The sequence below is a fragment of the Labeo rohita genome, chromosome 20, assembly GCF_022985175.1.
Source record: "Labeo rohita strain BAU-BD-2019 chromosome 20, IGBB_LRoh.1.0, whole genome shotgun sequence".
NCBI classification, from domain to species: domain Eukaryota; kingdom Metazoa; phylum Chordata; class Actinopteri; order Cypriniformes; family Cyprinidae; genus Labeo; species Labeo rohita.
The window spans coordinates 17,710,009-17,730,433 of NC_066888.1; the positions used below are offsets into that span (position 1 = coordinate 17,710,009).

General features: G+C 41.2%; 1 protein-coding gene across 1 annotated transcript in view; it reads left to right on the forward strand.

The window, feature by feature from the left end:
* The window catches only part of kif26aa (kinesin family member 26Aa), a 93,466-nt gene that overhangs the window by 27,317 nt on the left and 45,724 nt on the right, over positions 1 to 20,425 (forward strand). The window contains 2 exon segments of the mRNA XM_051139398.1: positions 5,954 to 6,433; positions 19,875 to 20,038. Of these exon segments, the coding sequence (XP_050995355.1) occupies positions 5,954 to 6,433; positions 19,875 to 20,038 (644 nt within the window).

Genomic DNA, 20,425 nt, shown 5'->3' on the forward strand with positions numbered 1-20,425 from the left:
ATTATCCAACACTGATCATTCTAATAATAAATCCGCATATTAGAATGATTTCTGAAGGATCATGTGACACTTAAGGCTGGAGTAACAGCTGATAAAAATTCAGCTTTTCATCACAGGAATAAATTCTATTTTATGTATGTTAAAATAAAAAACATTATTTTATATTGTAAAAACATTTTGCAATATTACTGTTTTTTTCTATATTTTTAATCAAATAAATGCAGCCTTGATGAGCATAAGAGACTTCTTTAAAGACTATTACAAGTCTTACTGACCCCAAACTTTTGAACGGTAGTGTACATACGTACCTTTCAGAGCGGCTTCATTCACAGTGAATGCTCCAGACAGTCCACACGTTTACATGTATCTCAAACTCCATTTCTGCGTATTGCTGTGACTTTTGGTTTGTTATAACGTTCATCTGGTAAGGTAAATCATTTATAAACCTAAGCAAACACAGGTGAATACATCAATATCTGTCTGCCACTCTTCATCGCGATTTCAAAATAAAAGCTCAAACACTCACTGGCTTTGATGTCGACATATTAAAGAAAGTACAGTTGCTGTAGTATTAATGTTATAAAGAAATAGCCAAATATTAAAGATTAAGTGAATATTTTAATTAAATGATGTTTAGCCAATATTAAACAAGGATTAGATCGCGCAGTAAAGTGTAAAAACAATCGTCAGGCTGTTGGCGGCCTCTGCAGGCATTTGTTATAATGCATAATGTACATTAGTTCTATTGTTTATGATACATAATGTATTTTAACAGCTTTGTTCAATAAAACCACATGATTACTTACTTTTGATACTTTATATTAACCAATTATTATTGCCTCATTGCTATTACATATGAATTTTAAAAGTACTTTTAAAGTACTTAGGTCTATTTTTATTACCACAAAATAATTAATTATAATTATCAGATTACTCAATTACCAAAATGCTCAACAGCCCTAGTCTCAAATCCAGACGCTCTTTTCCATTCTACTGCGCTTCACGTTTTTAAACGCAAGAGTGTTCTGTGTGTGAATGGCCCATGCGTTCAGAATTTTTGTAAAATGAATCTTCTCAAACTTCCTATGTTCTGTCATTCCGGTCACTCGTATGTGCCCTCTTACTGGGTTCTGTCATGCACACTGGATTTCATCCAACCTTTCTGACAGTCCTTACTTATTCCTTGCCTGTCTTCCTTCCATTTCCTGTTCCTCTCGTCTTCTACCTCCATCATCTGTCTGTTACCTAACAGAACAGAAAATTGCAATTCTCCAGCAATTTTCCCCTCTGTGGAGCATGGATGAAGCCTTCGAAGGAAGGCCTCAATTCTCTCTTAGCCTTATATCTAGCACTGCATCATCTTCGACAGCCTCCGTGATCCTATCTTTTATTTAAGTGTATGTCAGTATGTCACACTCTTTGGTTAAGCTGCTCTTTTATTTATTCATTTCTTTGAACAGAGATAGGTAGTCCATCACCGCTAATACCTACCGGCTAGTATTTTTGATTTATCGCAGGTGTACTTATAGATCCTACATTTTCACTTCACCATTGTGCCTTATAGGTTCACTGTTGGTGGAGGGGTACAAATGTGTAACGTTGTTGTCGTCTTCCAAAAGTGTGCCTGCTCATCCTCACCCCTTTGTCCTGTCCATCAGAATGCAGTGGCTACTGCGAGCACATGTGGGGTGGGACTTCAGAGAGCACGGGCTCATAGGAAGGCATTGACTCGTGAATAACCTCTATGTGTTTGTCCAGGAAGACACCAGAAGCCACAGACACAATAAAGGATGCAGACGGCAGCCTGGCTTTAAATCTCTATACAAAGGAAGGTCCTCTCTGATAGCGCCGTGGTGTGACTAGCACTTAACAAGTGCAGCTTGTGTCTGTTGAGTGGGTGGATGGACTAACACACGCCACATTTGTGCTTGCGTTCATGTCATCTGGTTATTTTGCATTCTGCAGCTGTCATTTTGCATTTTTACGATTCGCAGTGTTTAAATGTACATGCGTAAAGGCTGCTGAGAACACATGTTGACTGAGCCGCTTCGGAAGCCTTTAGATGTTTCTAATGAAGATGCAGAATTTAATTTTTTACAGATGTGTGTTAGTGATTTTGCTTTTGTTTTTAACTTAATTTTATTTTAGAGAAAGTGTTTCAGTGATTTTACTGTCTTATTGCAATTTATTTTATTTTTTCCTGTTCCATGTAACATCTTTGAGTCAGAATTGAGCTATTTTATTCTATTCAGTCCCCACTAATTCATATTCATTGTCAATAGCATTAGCAGTATCATTTTCTGTATTCCCCATCATGATATTACTGGTTTCTAGACTATATCCCCGAAAGCTCTTGCTTGTAAAGATGTTAGCCAAGTCTGCCTAAATGAATAAATGTAAAATCTTATGCCCACAGGCAGCTCTAACAGGTTGGAGGGGCTGCCTGCATGCAGACTGAAGCTGAAGCAGATTGCAGGCATCTGGCATGCCAATGTTGTACGGTTTCCCCCTTTAGTGAGTGAACCTGCTGTAGAAGTCTTCCAGTCCAAAACAAAAGCACTCAATCATGGTTTAGTGTTGTGCTGAGGTCGGGGCTTTTGGCCCCTGACCTCCATTTCACTCCTGCAAAATATACACTTGGGGTGCTGGCAGCATAAGTTTATTACAATCCTTAAATCAAACTGCACACAATGTTGCAAAGCATGGAGAGAGACCTTTGATTTTGTGGTTTTTAAAAACAGCAGCTGTTAGGAGTGACATTTATATGCCCAAGTTCACCAAAAGATTACCATAATTTATATATCTTCATCTAAATATTTTTATAGTGGCCCCAAAAAAGTTTTTGGACCACCGACTGGTTTCAGAGTGATTTTTAAAAGATATTTAGTTTCACAAATTAACTAATTACAAGCAATACGATAAAAAACTAAAGTAGAACAAAGAAGAAATGCTACATACATTCTGTAAAGTAATCAAATGTATACAAAAAATGCATATTCTTCACTGTGTAAATTAAATATACATTTCTTCTTGTTAAAGTTACAAAAGTGATTTAGTCAAGAGTAGTGAGAAATTTTCTCTCCATTGTTTGATTAACAGGAATGACAGACAGCAGGAATATTAGACTGCTGTCACTTTAAGACCTGCCCGGGTCCATCATACTTTTACATGTGTTTTCTTTTTCAGCTGTTTGCTTTTACTTTAGACCTACATTAACCCTTTGCAAACAGCTTGATTGACAGGCGATCTGACCAATCATAAGGCTCAGAATCTGCCATTCTGTCCAACAAACAAATCAGACAGGAGTGTAGATTAACTTTGGTGGACTTAAACTTAAAACGTTAGGCCTCATTCATGAAACACGAGTAGAACAAATTTTTGTGTAAATCGTGGGTAAATTCATTCTAACGTAAACTTTCGAATGAATGAAAATGGTCATATTTTCAGAGTGTCCGCTGGTACGAAACAAGCAGCAACCTCCCACTCTCTCTATTGAAACCAACACGGAAGTGACTTAAACTGCAATTCATCGACTGGCCGCTAAAGATTAGCTCCAAAAGGGAGACAATCCCATAGACTCCCCATGTTAAAATGCCCAACTTTACAGCAGAAAAAACTGCGAGAGGGGTGAATTTTTTTATAACTCATCAGTTTAAACTATATTAAGCCTTAAAGTTCTGCATAATTTAGGGCGTGGCCACTTGAGTGACAGGTGGATTGCTGCTGCTGTAGCCACCGTCACGCTAGGCAGGCGTGGTTTCAGCAACCAGCTCCACCCACGTCCCGCCTCTTTGCCCATTTTTGATTATCTGGGAGTGACGTGCAGTGATGAGATTCCAAGATGGCGACTCTCGCCCACTAAGAGCTTCAAAAATGGTCTTCAGAAACCTATGGGTGACGTCACAGACACTATGTCCATATTTTTTACAGTCTGTGGTACGAAAGAAATGTACACCTGCTCAATACCACGTGTAAACAGTGCGTAAAATGTTCTGTGTTCTTTTTGGCAAAGTGATTACACTGAATTTTGATGCACTGCCATTATAATTGTAGTTGATTTAACTGTAAAACGCAGTGCTCGTCACTGTCACTATTTACCCAGCCGTAAATAGAGGAGGGGTGGGACAAATACCGACCAACCATCCTACTTGTACAGCGTGCCACCGTGGATATTCCAAATCATGGCAAAGTGTCTCAGTGTAACGGAGTTAAAAAGAACATGTTGAATTACATGAAATTAGAATGGTGAACTAAATCAAATGGTGTTTTGGTGCCCTCTATTAGTTAATACGTTGCAGACGTTGTCATTGTTTTGTTCATTTGCGCCTACCGTAGTTCAGCAGAAAATGGTTAACGCTTCTGCGTTTATGTCTGCATCTGCAATGTTATCACTGGGTGTATTAATACAATGCGGTGAATAAAAGAACTGACAACCAGAGTCGTCCATTTGAAATTGGTGACAGTAGTATGCGACAACTTTGAGGACAACAATCGTTACATCAGCTGGAAAAACACTGCCACCAAAGCGTTCTCAAGCACCACCAGCTAGTCGTTTTAAGAAAAGCTCCTGACATTTTTTCAGCTGGCTAAAAACTCTTTGATGGACATGTTATTGAATATTTATTGTTAAGCATCTGGCCTATTAGTCTTTTTCACATTTATGCAATATACTAGAGCAAAACCTCTAAATTAGACCAGAATATTCCACTGCGTTCCTGGACACACAATTTGCCTAGTTGTAATTGTGAATGCGTAGCTTGTAATTGTGCATAAGCCCGCATGAGCACATTTACGAATGATTGGAATTCATTACCATACACATTTTTAATAACTTTTTAATAACTAGGTGGCACTGAGATATCTGCCAGATGAAATAAACACACCATAGCTTGATCTCAGCCAGCTGATCATGTAAGTGAACCATCTCTCTGCACATTTTGTGTGTATCTCAGATGTCTGTTCTATTCAAAAGTAAGTGCCCTGCTTGAATTGAACAAATACACAATTTCTTACAAAGAGCTGCTGAACAGTAAATCAGATGAGTTGCTTTATGAACAATGACAGTGATCGCAGCAAGTCATATCACAGATTAAATTACATTTCCAAATGTGTTATTCATAGCGTGAGCATTTACAAATTCATGTGGATCGGAAATTATGAATCTGTAATTAATAATAAATACAAATGACGAAGCCAGATTTTGAAGTTGTTTATTTTCATTGAGCTGCTTTCGCCATTGTTGTTTCAAGCTGAAAAGTATAAAATTGCACTTCATTTTAGATCCGTTCTCCACGGTTATGACAGCAGATATGGCTGAAATTAGTTCTCTTTACTGCTGATTGCGTTTCAGTGGCTTAAAATCACTTGTTTTTAAACCACAATGCTTAAAAACGAGTGCAAACGATACATTTTTGTGACCACGTAGTGCTGCAATGTCACTTGAGAGTGTAACTGCAATAGAGATGTTACTGTCGTCCAAAATCTATACCGGCTGACAAATTTATACCGGTTAATTGTGTCAAACGGTATATCACCCACCCCTAGTTAATAGTTAGCTAAATTGATACGTAGTTCGTTATCAAATGCAATGAATTTAATCAGGCATCAATATTGTGTATGTCTTGAAAAAAATGGAAGAATGTTTTTCCCATGAAACATCTCATTTACATAGTTCAGAGAATGTTAAAGGCTTGTAATTATAATGTATGCCAACATGTGGGCTGTGTTGCCGCCTCTGGTTATTACTTGCTTCATACTGTGTTGCATCTGATTGACAAGCTAATCAACTATAAATTAAGCCCAGATTTTGGTTTGTAAATGGAGAATGTTAATGCACAAGCTCTGAAAAATATAATCAGCCTGTTAATTTAACCAGAATGCGGCATGAACAAAACCAAGATGTTTTCAGCAGCTGTGCTGTAATAACTTCTCATTCTACTGACTTTCCTTGCAGGACCCGAGCTTTGCAGCCTTCCTCCTTGACAAGCTCCAGACTCTGGAATGGCCTCCGAGGGGCAGCGGTGCCCAGAGCAGCTGTGAAGTGTGTGGAACCCCCCTTCACCACCTGAGGCGCCTGGCACTCCACTCCGCCCTGGGGCTGGCGTTCGACGACATGCCTGACCTGCAGCCCGGACCCCTTTCTGGCCTCCTGCCACCACGTGTGGCATCTCACAGTTCAATCTCACCCTCTGCTTCCTGGGAATGGCCCACACAGTGTTCTCCAATTGCTAGCAGTCAAAAACTCACCAGGCATCCATGTGGTCCGTTATCCAGGGAGAAAATGCAGGAAATGGGTTGGAATCAAGATGGAGCAGTGAGAGTGGGTGGCAAACGAACCTGTTTGGCCACTGTCACTCCACTTTCTCTACATGCACAACACTACCTGGAGGGAGTGTGGCGTGTGACTAGTGGCTCAGATCATCTTCGCTCATTGGTAAGAGTAGCTATAGCATGATGACTTCTGAAGCTATGCTTTATATACACAATCTGAATAAGCTACTTTTAAAGCTAAAAACTAAAAGTGAAAGTGCTGGTTGGAAAGCATCTTTCTTAGTAAGTATTACAACCTCTTTATGATCAAGAGTGTAGAAATGATCTGAAAAGTGGGAGGGACATATGAGCTAGGCTCATGAATATTAATTGAATCAATGTAATTAATATTTAATAGACCCACTAGTCCTGTTTGATTTTCTGAAGTGCAAGCATTTGGTAGGGAGTGCCTTAAAATTTAAAAAATAATAAAATAATGATGATGATAATAATAATAATAATAATAATAATAATGTACCCTGACATTCAAAAGTTTGGAATCAGTAAGATTTTTTTATTTATTTTAAAGAAGTTTCTTCTGCTCACCAAAGCTGTGTTTATTTGATTAAAAATATAGAAATATATTTTTTATATTGTTAAATATTATTACAATTTAAAATGCTGTTTTCTTTTTTAATATACTTTAAAATAGAATTTATTCCTGTGATGCAAAGCTGAATTTTCAGCATCATTACTCCAGTCTTTCGTTTCACATGATCCTTCAGAATTTATTCAAATATGCTAATTATCAATGTTGGAAACAGTTTTGCTGCTTAATATTTTTTTTGGAACCCGTGATACCTTTTTCAGGATTCTTTGATGAATAAAAATAAAAAAGAATAGCATTTATTCAAAAAAGAATAACAACACAACAATGTAAGTCTTTACTTGCTTTTACTTTATCATTTTTTATCAATTTAAAGAAAGAAAAAAATGTACTGACTCCCAAAAGTTTGAACAGTAGTGCATACTGTTTAAAAACATTTCCATTTCAAATAAATGCTGTTCTTTTTAACTTTCTATTTCTTAAAGAATCCTGAAAAAAAGTATCAAAAAAGTATTTTTTTCCAAAAAAAAAAAAAAAAAAAAAAAAAAAATCAGTGCAAGTTTCCAACATTGATAATAAATCAGCAAATTAGAATGATTTCTGAATATAAAGGATCATGTGATATTGAAGACTGAACTAATGATACTAAAAATTCACCTTTGCATCTCACGGATAAATTATATTTCAAAATATATTTACATAGAATTATTTTAAATTGCAATACTATTTCACAATATTACTGTTTTTTCTGTATTTTTGATCAAATAAATGCAGTCCTGATGAGCACAAACCTTCGAACAACAGTATATATGTAACTATTGTTTGGGGTTGGTAAGATTTTTTGTTTGTTTTTGAAAGAAGTCTACAAGCACATGAAAAGTACATGTTGTGACTTGTGATAAATTTATTAGGCGTCATGTTAAAGGCTGAATTTATTTGTACAATTAAAAAAAAAAAATCTTCTTTTTAAAAATGTCATTTATTCCTGAGATGGCAATGCTGAATTTTCAGCAGCCATTTCTCTAGTCTTCAATCATTCTAATATGCTGATTTGATGTTCAGGAAAAATGTTGTTTTATTATCAGTATTGAAAACAGTTGTGTTGCTTAATATTTTTATGGACACCATTATTATCATCTTTTTAAATAGTATGCTTAATTAGAAGGCTTTAAAAACACTTGCTTATAATAATTTAGAAATCTTTTGTAACATTATAAATGAGCAATTTATTGAACCTAAGTGAATAAAATAATTAATTTATTTAAAAAAAAATTACTGAGCACAAACTTTTACAATTTTATTTTATTTTATTTTATTTTTGTTACTACTTTCCCAAACTTCTTAAAGTGTTCAAGTGGCTATATATCAAAGCCTGAGTAAAGTTAGTGGTACAAACTGTAACTCGTGTAAAAAATTTACAGACAGTATCTCTGGTGGTCCTTGGGTCCGACTGGACACCAAGGCCACTGTCTGGGCTTTTTCTGCAGAGGCCCTTTTGGGCCACAAAGCACATCATGGTTGCATTGCAAATATACAAGTCTTTGTGATTATGGCCTAGTGATTTGGTTTATGGTTTTACCTTGAGAAGAATTATTTATTAGCTTTCATAAAGGAGTCCCTCATCATGGGGTTTATGTGACTATATTTATGCCATTATGGAGCTCATGTCCAGTTCAGGGCCAAGGATCAGGCTGTTATGACAGGACTCAAGAACCCTTCTCAGGGAGAATAAGATATTAGCTTTTTGATAATGGTAGTGTTCAGGCTTAAGGTGACTTAATCAAACAGAATGGTTTGAAGGTAAACGTAATGTACTATAGATGTTTTTCAAATGTGAGATGCCTTTTTAGGAGTTGCTTCAAGGTTATCCCAAACATCTTAATTGATTTTGCACATGTGACATATCAGAAAGTCAAAAAGGACAAAATTTTCCACAACCACAGATGGTAAATCCTCATTAAAGCCCGAAAGACACAGTAACAATTTTAATATTTCACCTTTGAGATGTTTGCGTGCTGAGCGACTTAGCATTAGCCAGACATTATTATCAGGTAGATTAGCCGCTGCTTGTCTCGTATCGGCCTTCTCGGTTCTACTTGACCTTCCCGTCAGGAGATTGAGCATTAAGTCATCTTGATATGGAATGCAATTTGATAGGCATTTGGGTGGCTTGCGGTGACCCCATTGTCACAGATGAGCCATTTGTCATGGCTGATGTTTAGAGAGATGAATAAGATTAAAAAACTTAAGCACTGGGAATGTGAGTTACCCCTAGTTTTATGCACTTTATGAAGGATGGAGACATGTGTGAGAGTTACGTTTAAAGGATGCAGATGTGCTTGTGAGTTCATATCCTTCTCTTGTCAGCGGTAACTTGGAATGTCAAGGTTTCCATGGAAATGCAACATTCAAGCCATAAATGTTTTGATTGGAGAAAGTGACCTTGCCTGCATAGTAAGCATAGAATTTGATCAGTCAGTTTCTCAATAGACTATTAGTTTTATATGTTCATAGATGATTTACTATAGCAAATCATACTGAGCAGCACATAGGGGATTTCTCATAATTTGTGTGGCTGTATAATAAGCATGTAAAAACCTGAAATTTAGTTGGTTTTTTTTATATTATTACAATTATTGTTATTATTATTATTTTATATTATAGGTTATTTAGTGTAAAATAGTGTTGTTTGTAGTTAGTTTATTTTATTTGGTTATTTAGTGTAAAATAGTGTATTGTCTGCATTTTTTTTCATTTAATTTTATTTTGTTATTTAGTGTAAAATAGTTTGTTGCCTGTTTTCTTTATTTTATTTTATTTTATTTACTGCAAAATAGTGTGTTGTCTGTAGTTATTTTATTTGACTTTATTTGGTAATTTTATTTTATTTATTTTATTATTTTATAGATTTTTTATTTTATTATTTGGTGTGAAATAGTGCTGGCTATTGATGTTATTTTATTTGAGTTTATTTTATTTAAGTTGGTTATTTAGTGTAAAATAGTGGGTTGTCTGTAATTATTTTATTTTACTTTATTTGGTTATTTAGTGTGAAACTGTGTTGTCTGTAGTTTTTATTTTATGTTATTTTATTTGGTTATGTAGTGTAGAATAGTTTGCTGTCTGTAGTTTATTTATTTCACTTTTTAATTTAATTTTATAAAATGTGTGTGTATATATATATATATATGCTTGTTAGTGTGAAAGTGTGTTGTCTGTAGTTATTGCTGTGGTTAGTATTAACAGTCTGAACTTTATTTTATTGTTTATTTTATTATTTTATTTTGTAGTGTGCACTATTTTGTTGTCTGCTAGTGGTTACTGTTCCTTGAGCTTTATGCATTTATGCATCATAAATCTTTACAATAAGTTATGGATGTGTTGAAGTTCATCAAGCTTAGTAATGTAAGTCACGATTACAGCAACTGGACCCTCAGGTCGAAAAATCCTGGATATAAAATATTGGTTCAATTATAGAGAAAATCAGAGTGTAAAATACTATTAGTGGGTATAACATACAATTCCTGACGAAAGATTGGCTCACCGCCATCGTGTTTGTTGGAATGTTTTCTTTCCAATGTCAACAGGTTTGCATTTGGTAGTCTTTCTATATCACCTCTGCATAATACTGAATATTGTAGTAAAGAAAAGCTGACTGGCCCTGTGTCAAAGAAGCACAATGGATGCTGTCTTCCCCCTCATCTCACAGGGTATGAAAAGCAATTAGACCTTGAAAGTCACAGCACATCCAAACCACACAGAAACACAAGGCTGTTGGTACCCAGGAGAACATTTCCACCCTTGAAGACAAAGACATTGCGCCATGAATTTCAATAGAGCCATATTTGACAAAGTGTTTTGTCCTTTTCTTATTCATAAAGGTGTTGTTTTCCCCACATTTTTGTATACTTCAGCATTGTGCAGACCGTACCCTATAATACACCTTTTGCAAACTGCAAAGCTGCGTCAGGAAAGCAGGGATGGAGAGTCATATCTTTCATCCATACATCCCACTTAGTATAATATCAGCTTGGAGGCTGCTAGAGGCATCCAGCCCGCGTGTTTCTGTAGTGTAGGACAGGCCTCATCAGCTTGTCCTCGGGCCTAAGTGCCACCCGCAGCCCACTAATGGGCCTCCTCTGGCAGCCGGGCTCTTTTAAGGCCTTGAGGAGCCCCGCACAAGCTTTATTTGAATGTGTAGAGGGAGCCAAAAGTGCAAATTGTCAACAGATGGGACTGCAGTCTCACCTGGGGTGAAAAAACGGCACCTGACGTCCATCTGGGATGGTTGTCTGCTAGACTGCACATGCTGCCCTGCTTTAACTTGGCAGTGGTCTCATTCTGTGAAGGACGTTAAGGGCCTTTTCTGCGACACTCAGAAACAGCAGACCAAATTTAACAATTTAATTTCCTGTCCTGTTCTGCAGTGGAGAATCACTCATTACTTACAGTGATTTTTTTAATAGTAAGTTATATTTGAGATGGCAGCAGGGTTTAAGGGTTTATAAATTGTTTTTGTGACCGGCAGATTGCTGTTGTCTGACAACATTTAATATAAGCTGATAATTAATAGCGTTTCAGAGGGGCTGCTCTCTCCTGTCACCACTTGTGCTAGTGAATGCTCTATAAATGTCAAAGTTAAAGTCCAATGTGACCTCTTTGCTGTCAGTGAGCTCCATCTGCTGCTGGGTTTTATTGGAACACAGCTGTGCCCATCTAACACACTCTTGTGAGCCTGTGTGAGTGTGTGTGAGAGAGAGAGAGAAAGAGAGAGAGAGAGAGAGAGCAATGTTGCACTATAAAATGAAAAGCTCTGTATTGAAATGTTGACTACAGGGAAAGGTCGTTATGCAATTTACCTTAATTTGACAAACTGAAATGGATTGTCATGGCTGTTATATAAATGACAAATTAGTTTGATGGATGAACCCCCTTTTTTCTGCTGGCTGATATATCCGAACTTACACCATGAAAGTTATTCTTAAGGCGAGTAAATAATGCTGATATAACTGAAGAATCACTTTGATTGATCATTCATTTTTTTTATTTACTACTTTAAAGTATCAGCATCTTTCAGTAACATAAGTAATCAAAACATGTGTACATCTGAATGCAGCTCTACCCACAACAAAAGGAAGTGTGTTTGTGAAACTGGTTCATTTTTGGACTTCAAACAGGCCTGCACTGTAAACAGTGGTGATGTGGTTCAGTCCTATTTCTCTTTTTCCCAGAATACAGTGGCAAACAATCAAATACAATATGTATTATATTATTAATGGCTCAGTGGTTAATATGTATTGCATTGCTTGCTTATTTAGAAGTTTAAATGTTGTTGTTTGGTCACATTTGGCAACGTACTGTGTGATGTTAGGATGGGTTTGTTCATTTGTTAATAAGGATTTGTTAGTTGATTCACATACTATAGAAATTAATTTTGTGTAATTAAAAAATGTCTCACAAAACATTGAACTATTTACATTGGAAGTCAAAAGTTTACATACACCTTGCGGATTCTGCAAAATGTTATTTATTTGACCAAAATAAGAGGGATCATACAAATGCATTATTTAGTACTGACCTGAATAAGATATTTCACATAAAAGATGTTTACATACAGTCCACAAAAGAAAATAACAGCTGAATATATAAAAACGGTTCTGTTCAAAAGTTTACATACGCTTGATTCTTAATACTGTGTTGTTGCCTGAATGATCCATAACTGTGTTTTTGTTGTTGTTTTTTTTGTTTGGTGAAGGTTGTTAATGAGTCCCTTGTTTGTCCTGAACAGTTAAACTGCCTGCTGTTCTTCAAAATAATCCTTTAGCTCCCACAAATGTTTTGGTTTTTCAGCATTTTGTGTATTTGAATCCTTTCCAACAATGACTGTATGATTTTGAGATTCATCTTTTCACACTGAGGGCAACTGAGGGACTCATATGCAACTATTATGGAAGGTTTAAATGCTCACTGATGCTCCAGAAGGAAACAAAATGCGTTAAGAGCCGGAGGGTGAAAAGTTTTGAGCAGAATGTGTAAATTTTTCTTATTTTACCTAAATATTATTCTTTTTTTCTGTTTAGTGCTGCCCTTCAGAGGCTACAGAAGATACTTACATGTTTCCCAGAAGATAAAATAGGTTACATGTATCCTGATCTTGAAAGTTTTCACCCCCCAGCTTCTAATGCATTATGTTTTCCTTCTGAAGCATCAGTGAGCATTTGAACTTTCTGTAATAGTTGCATATGAATCCCTCAGTTGTCATAAGTGTGAAAAGATGGATCTCAAAATCATACAGTCATTGTTCAAAAGGGTTCAAATACACAAAAATGCTGAAAAACCAAATAATTTGTGGGACCTGAAGGTTTTTTTTTTTTGAAGAATAGCGGGCAGTTTAACAGTTCAGGACAAACAAGGAACTCATGAACAACTATCAATAAAAACAAAAAAAATTATAAGGTCATGAGTGACCTTTCCATTGTGACTATGTAATGCATGAGTTCGAGCTAGTGCAAGATGAGCATTTGTGGTTAAAAAGTATATACTTTTTAAAAAAATGTTTTAGAAAATGACAGAATGTTTTGCTACATAAGATTCTTATTTCTTGGCTGGGATCATACTGTCCCCACAATTTTGAAAATGAGTATAATCAAGTAAATTAATTCAACTAAAAAAATCCATGCAAGCTTGTTGTTGTAACGTTGAGTGAGAGACGTGAGGCGAGCGGATCCATGTGCAAACCTTTATTAACAGGACGAGACATAAACATGGTCAGGCAGGCAGGGTCAAACAACGGCAGGCAGGTGTATGGACGGCGAGACAAGAGTAATCCTTAATCCAGGCGAGGGTCAATCCAGCGGCGAACGATATCCGTGAAGGGCTAGGCAATAGAATAGTCGATAAACAGGCGGGGGGGGTTGAGACAAACCAGACGAGGAGCCAGAATAACAGAAAGACACAACACGGGAGGAACACAAAGAAACGCTTCGTATGACTAGATAAACTTGTTCAATACTCGGCGGTGAGTGACAGAAAGGCCGGGGCTTTTATACGGTCTCTGATTGGACGGGGGTGTAGTGCAACAGTCAGAGTGTGTAAACAGAGGGAGAGCGACATCTGGTGGTGAGCGGTCCGCAGATCACCAACCAGATTCGTGACATAGCCCCCCCCCCCCAAAGAGCGGCTTCCAGACGCTCCAACAGAATACCAGTCCAGGGGAGCGGTGGGGCGGGAGCGAGACAGGGCAAGGGCTGGAGGGCCAGGTCCCTGCGGAGGACCCGGTGATTGAGGCAGGACCGACAGAGAAGGAGCCCACCAGGGTGGAGCCGGAGGCGGTGCAGGAGGCACAGGGGCCCTCCAGGGCGCCGCCGAAGGCGGAACAGGAGGCACCGGAGCCCTCCAGGGCAGAGCAGGAGGCGCAGGAGCCCTCCAGGGCAGAGCAGGCTGAGCAGGAATCCGCGTCACGGCCTGGGACCTTGGGAGAGCAGGGATAGAGGAGGTAGACTGAATAGGGGGAGAAGGAGCAGCAGCCCTCCGGGGTGGAGCAGGAGGCGGAGCGGCCCTCCGGGGCGGAGCAGGAGGCGGAGCGGCCCTCCGGGGCGGAGCAGGAGGCGGGGCGGCCCTCCGGGCGGAGCAGGAGGCTGCGTCATGGTCTGGGACCTGGGGAAAGCTGGGACAGAAGATGCAGACAGGAAAAAGGGAGAAGCAGAAAGCTTGTGCGGGGGCGCCGCCTCCAAGGGAGGATCCACAGCCACGGCTGACACCTCAGGAGGCATTGGCGCGGCTTCTCCAACTGCCGGGAGCTCTGGAGCAGACCTGGGACCAGGCGGGGCGTGACTTGACTCTGGGCCGTCAGGCGGGGCGTGACTTGACTCTGGGCCGTCAGGCGGGGCGTGACTTGACTCTGGGCCGTCAGGCGGGGCGTGACTTGACTCTGGGCCGTCAGGCGGGGCGTGACTTGACTCTGGGCCGTCAGGCGGGGCGTGACTTGACTCTGGGCCGTCAGGCGGGGGCGTGACTTGACTCTGGGCCGTCAGGCGGGGCGTGACTTGACTCTGGGCCGTCAGGCGGGGCGTGACTTGACTTGACTCTGGGCCGTCAGGCGGGGCGTGACTTGACTCTGGGCCGTCAGGCGGGGCGTGACTTGACTCTGGGCCGTCAGGCGGGGCGTGACTTGACTCTGGGCCTCAGGCGGGGCGTGACTTGACTCTGGGCCGTCAGGCGGGGCGTGCTTGACTCTGGGCCGTCAGGCGGGGCGTGACTTGACTCTGGGCCGTCAGGCGGGGCGTGACTTGACTCTGGGCCGTCAGGCGGGGCGTGACTTGACTCTGGGCCGTCAGGCGGGGCGTGACTTGACTCTGGGCCGTCAGGCGGGGCGTGACTTGACTCTGGGCCGTCAGGCGGGGCGTGACTTGACTCTGGGCCGTCAGGCGGGGCGTGACTTGACTCTGGGCCGTCAGGCGGGGCGTGACTTGACTCTGGGCCGTCAGGCGGGGCGTGACTTGACTCTGGGCCGTCAGGCGGGGCGTGACTTGACTCTGGGCCGTCAGGCGGGGCGTGACTTGACTCTGGGCCGTCAGGCGGGGCGTGACTTGACTCTGGGCCGTCAGGCGGGGCGTGACTTGACTCTGGGCCGTCAGGCGGGGCGTGACTTGACTCTGGGCCGTCAGGCGGGGCGTGACTTGACTCTGGGCCGTCAGGCGGGGCGTGACTTGACTCTGGGCCGTCAGGCGGGGCGTGACTTGACTCTGGGCCGTCAGGCGGGGCGTGACTTGACTCTGGGCCGTCAGGCGGGGCGTGACTTGACTCTGGGCCGTCAGGCGGGGCGTGACTTGACTCAGAAACCGCTCGGGAAGACCGGCCACGATGGGTGCCGACTCAGGAGCAGAAAACATGACGTGACCAGGCTGTGGCTTGACTGAGATGGCCTGAGCAGGCTGTGGCTTGGCTGACGGGGCTTTAGCAGGCTCTGGCGTGGCAGCCATCTTGTGCGGTGGCTCTGGCGTGGCAGCCATCTTGTGCGGTGGCTCTGGCGTGGCAGCCATCTTGTGCGGTGGCTCTGGCGTGGCAGCCATCTTGTGCGGTGGCTCTGGCGTGGCAGCCATCTTGTGCGGTGGCTCTGTAACTTGACTTGAGACAGGAAACACAGCTTTAACCCGACTTGACACAGGAACAACAGTTCTAACTTGACTTGCCTCAGGAAATGTAACTGTACTTTTAATTGGTTCTGATACGGCAGCTGTGACGTGACGGAGCTCTGTTTCCGCCGCCATTTTGTGAACGTGCTCCGCCGTTGCCGCCATTGTGTGGACGCGCTCCGACGCGGCCGCCATTTTGTGAACGGGCACAGCTGTCGCCGCCATTAGAGCGATGCTATCCATTACGTTCGCCGCCATTTGAGCAATGCGATCCATTGCCGTCGTCATTGCTCGGGCGCGCTCCAGCGTGGCCGCATTTCCCCGAGTGAGCCAAGCGGCCAGTGGATCTGTGGCGTCGCGCTCCGGCGCGGCCGTCATTATATGAGCGGGGTGCGCGGCCGCCATTACCGCGTTGTCGCGTTCCACCTCCGCAACCCCACAGTAAATGACGAGCCCACACTAAATAGTCCAAAGTCCATACCTGTAGAATGTCCAAAATGAAAGCTGCTGGATCCTGTTGCGGCCGAGTATTCTGTAACGTTGAGTGAGAGACGTGAGGCGAGCGGATCCATGTGCAAACCTTTATTAACAGGACGAGACATAAACATGGTCAGGCAGGCAGGGTCAAACAACGGCAGGCAGGTGTATGGACGGCGAGACAAGAGTAATCCTTAATCCAGGCGAGGGTCAATCCAGCGGCGAACGATATCCGTGAAGGGCTAGGCAATAGAATAGTCGATAAACAGGCGGGGGGTTGAGACAAACCAGACGAGGAGCCAGAATAACAGAAAGACACAACACGGGAGGAACACAAAGAAACGCTTTTTCGTATGACTAGATAAACTTGTTCAATACTCTGGTGGTGGCGGTGAGTGACAGAAAGGCCGGGGCTTTTATACGGTCTCTGATTGGACTGGGGGGGTGTAGTGCAACAGTCAGAGTGTGTAAACAGTGTTTGGAGAGCGACATCTGGTGGTGAGCGTTATCTCTACATCAAACTGTCAGCAGATCACCAACCAGACCTTCTCATGCCTTCTCATTTCCCCTATATCCTTGTGCATTCATGAGTACATGTGTGTATGCATGTGCTGTCATGTACTACTTGCTCTCTTTTCTTTAAGGTGAAAAATTCTAATTAAAACTTACATTACGAACACATGTACATACGGAGGATGCAAAGATTAGGTTATTTTAAGATGAAGAGGTAGCTGCCAGATAGGTGATCTTTCCAAAGGCCTCGTGTGTAAGTTAAGCAGCTCCAGTTATCAAAGACACAAATATTTATTGAAGTTGTATTACAAATGACTGGGGCTTAGAAGTCTAAATGGCCTTGAATGGGCATGACGCTTCTGTTTGGTCCCTGTACCTTTGGGAATACTCATTTCTCTCTGTGTGAATGCTCAGTAGCTGCTCTTACATAACAAATAGTGGGTGCATTTGATCTGGAGCTTTTTATTAACCTCCTCAAGGACAATTCCTGGAGTGCCTCTCTCAAGAGTACAGATTTCTAGTATTTTTTTTTAGTCAGTATGTGAACTTTGCTCGATTTTCATCAGCCAGTAGCCTAACACCACTGCCTTTATGTGAAAAAAAGATACCCATAAAGTGTGGATGATGGGTGTTATAGCAGTTATAAAGAGAAATTTGCTATATTTATCAGTACCACTGAGAAATGCCTTCACGTTTGGTTCATGGGCTGCTTGGCTGAATTCACATTGCGTCTGCACGAGTAGCCGTTGTCTTTTTGACACCAGTATTTGCTAAGTATCCCCCAGGATTTCATTATTTTACAGCATGCTCTGTTTGTGGTATTATGGTATGTGTTTGTAATCCTGTTAGCCAAAGACTGAGCGTAGTGAAAAAGCTGTAAGACAAATTCTTCAGCAACCTACTCTCCTCCAGACACAATCATGTCATGACCACAGTGTTTATCTGGTATAAACTAGAGCAAAGACTCATTTAATCAACAGGGTGCTGAAAGGATTATAGGTAAACATTTTTTGTCATTACCATTTCATCACTCTTCTACAGTGATTGCATGAATCACCCTTTAAAGGGATTGTTCACCCAAAAATGAAAATTCTGTTAGTAATTACACACCCTCATGTCTTTCCAAACCTGTTAGACCTTTGTTCATCTGTGAACAAAAATTAAGATGAAATCTGAGAGCTTTCTGACCTTGCATAGATAGCAATGCAACTGACACATTCAAGGCCAAAAAAGGTTGTAAGAACATTGTTAAAATAATCCATGTGACATCAGTGGTTCAGCCGTAAGCTACGAGAATATTTGTTGAGCACGAAGAAAGCCAAAGTCAGTCTCCACGTCAGAATGCCAGCTCCTGCGTCAGCAGCACCACACTAATGTGTTGTCTTACTCTTGTGGACGCGCATCAAAGCCTGACACGGAAGAGAAGAAACTGTTGAATAAAGTTGTTACAGTGCCTTGCAAAAGTATTCATACCCCATTTTTTTTTCACATTTGTTACGTTGCAGCCTTATGTTAAACTGCTTTAAATTACTCCACTCCAGATTTTTTCCACATCAGTCTACACTCCATACATCATAATGACAAGGCTCAAAACAGGTTTGTAACAACTTTGAAAATTTATCAGAAATAAAAAACTGAAATGATTATATTGCATAAGTATTCATACCCTTTCCCGGGACACTTGAAATTTAGCTCAGGAGCATTCATATCACTTGTAGATGTTACTATACTTAAAGTGTAGTTAACCTGTGGCAAATTCATTTGAATGAGTATGATTTGGAAAGGTACACGCCTCTCAATAAAATATCTAACAAGCTAAAAATCACAACAAAAACCAAGCCCTAAGGTCAAAAGAACTGCCTGTAGAGCTCGGAGACAGGATTACATCAAGACACAGATCTGGGGAAGAGTTGAGAAAAAATTCTGCTGCATTGAAGGTTCACAGAAGCACGTAGCCTCCATTATCCATGATGGAAGATGTTTGGAATGGCTAGGACTCTTCCTAGAGCTGGTCTTCTGGCCAAACTGAGCAATTTATGGAGAAGGGCCTTGGTTAGACTGGTGACCAAGAAGCTCTAGTTGAGCTCCATGATCGTATGTGGTGATAGAAGAAACCTACAGAGGGACAAACATCACTGCAACACTCCACCAATCCGGTCTTTATGGCGGTGTGGCCAAACTCAATCTTCTCCTCGTGTGAAGACACGCTAAAACCTATGTGGAATTTGCAACAAAGCACCTAAAGATCTCTCAAACTGTGAGAAACAAGATTCTCTGGTCTGATGAACCAATTCCAAGCATCATGTATGGAGGAAACCAGGCAATGCTAATCACCTGCACAGTAGCATCCCAACAGTAAAGTGGTGGTAGCAGCCTCATGCTGTGGGGCTGTTTTTTTTAGTGGCGGGGACTGAGGGACTTGTCAGAGTAAAAGGAAAGCTCAACACAGCAAAATATAGAGATAGCTTCATCTAAGCACTGAGCTAATGGTATGAATACTTATGCAATGTACTTATTTCAGTGTTTTATTTTTAATGAATTTGCGAAGTTGTCACATCTGTTTTGTGCTTTGTCATTATGGTGTATGGGGTGTAGATTGTTGTGGAAAAAAGTAATTTAAAGCAGTTTAACATAAGGCTGCAACATAAAATGTAAGGGGTATGAATACTTTTGCAAGGCACTGTGTTTTTGTTTTCTTTGTGGACAAAAAATATTCTCGTAGCTTCATATAATTAAGGTTGAACCACTGATGTCACATGGACTATTTTAACAATGTCCTTACTACCTTTCTGGGCCAGTTGCGTTGTTGTCTGTGCATGGTGAATTATACCTTTTTTAATTGCATTTAATGCAATATTTACTACATTGTTCTTTTGTGATTTATTTCCCAACAGAGTCCTACCGTAGAGAAGGACAGTTTGGCAATTGTAGCCTCCAAGTCCGGTCAGGCCAGTGCTGTACCCTTGGTTTCTCCATCAGGACATAAACCGACCCACCATGACCAGCCAGCCATCCCACCAGCACCCCAAACCAGCTCAGCAGCCTCATTCTTCCTCAGGTAAGCCTAAAAGCCTGTTGGGGATGTGTCTTGCACAGTGTGCAGCCATCAATTCAGCTTATCTTGCTCTGTGGATCTCGGTTTCAGTGTCGTGGTCCCTTAGCACCTCCGCAGGCCCTTACTCCCAAGGACCCAGAAGCCTCCATTGCCTCTGGCAGTCACGTCACGGCAATGCTTTCTCAGTGCCTGTGGAGACTGCAGCGATGTTGAAGGCAGTTCAGCCTAATGTGTTGAAATGTCATCGATCAATGCTCAGGCTTAGCAGTCAGAGAGAGTGCAAAATCCAAATGGCAGAGGTCTCAGAGCTGGATTGGCCATGTATCCACAGGGATAATGGTTAATCGCTATGTAACAGACCAATTGTTTGCCAAAATTGTTCTTGCGGAT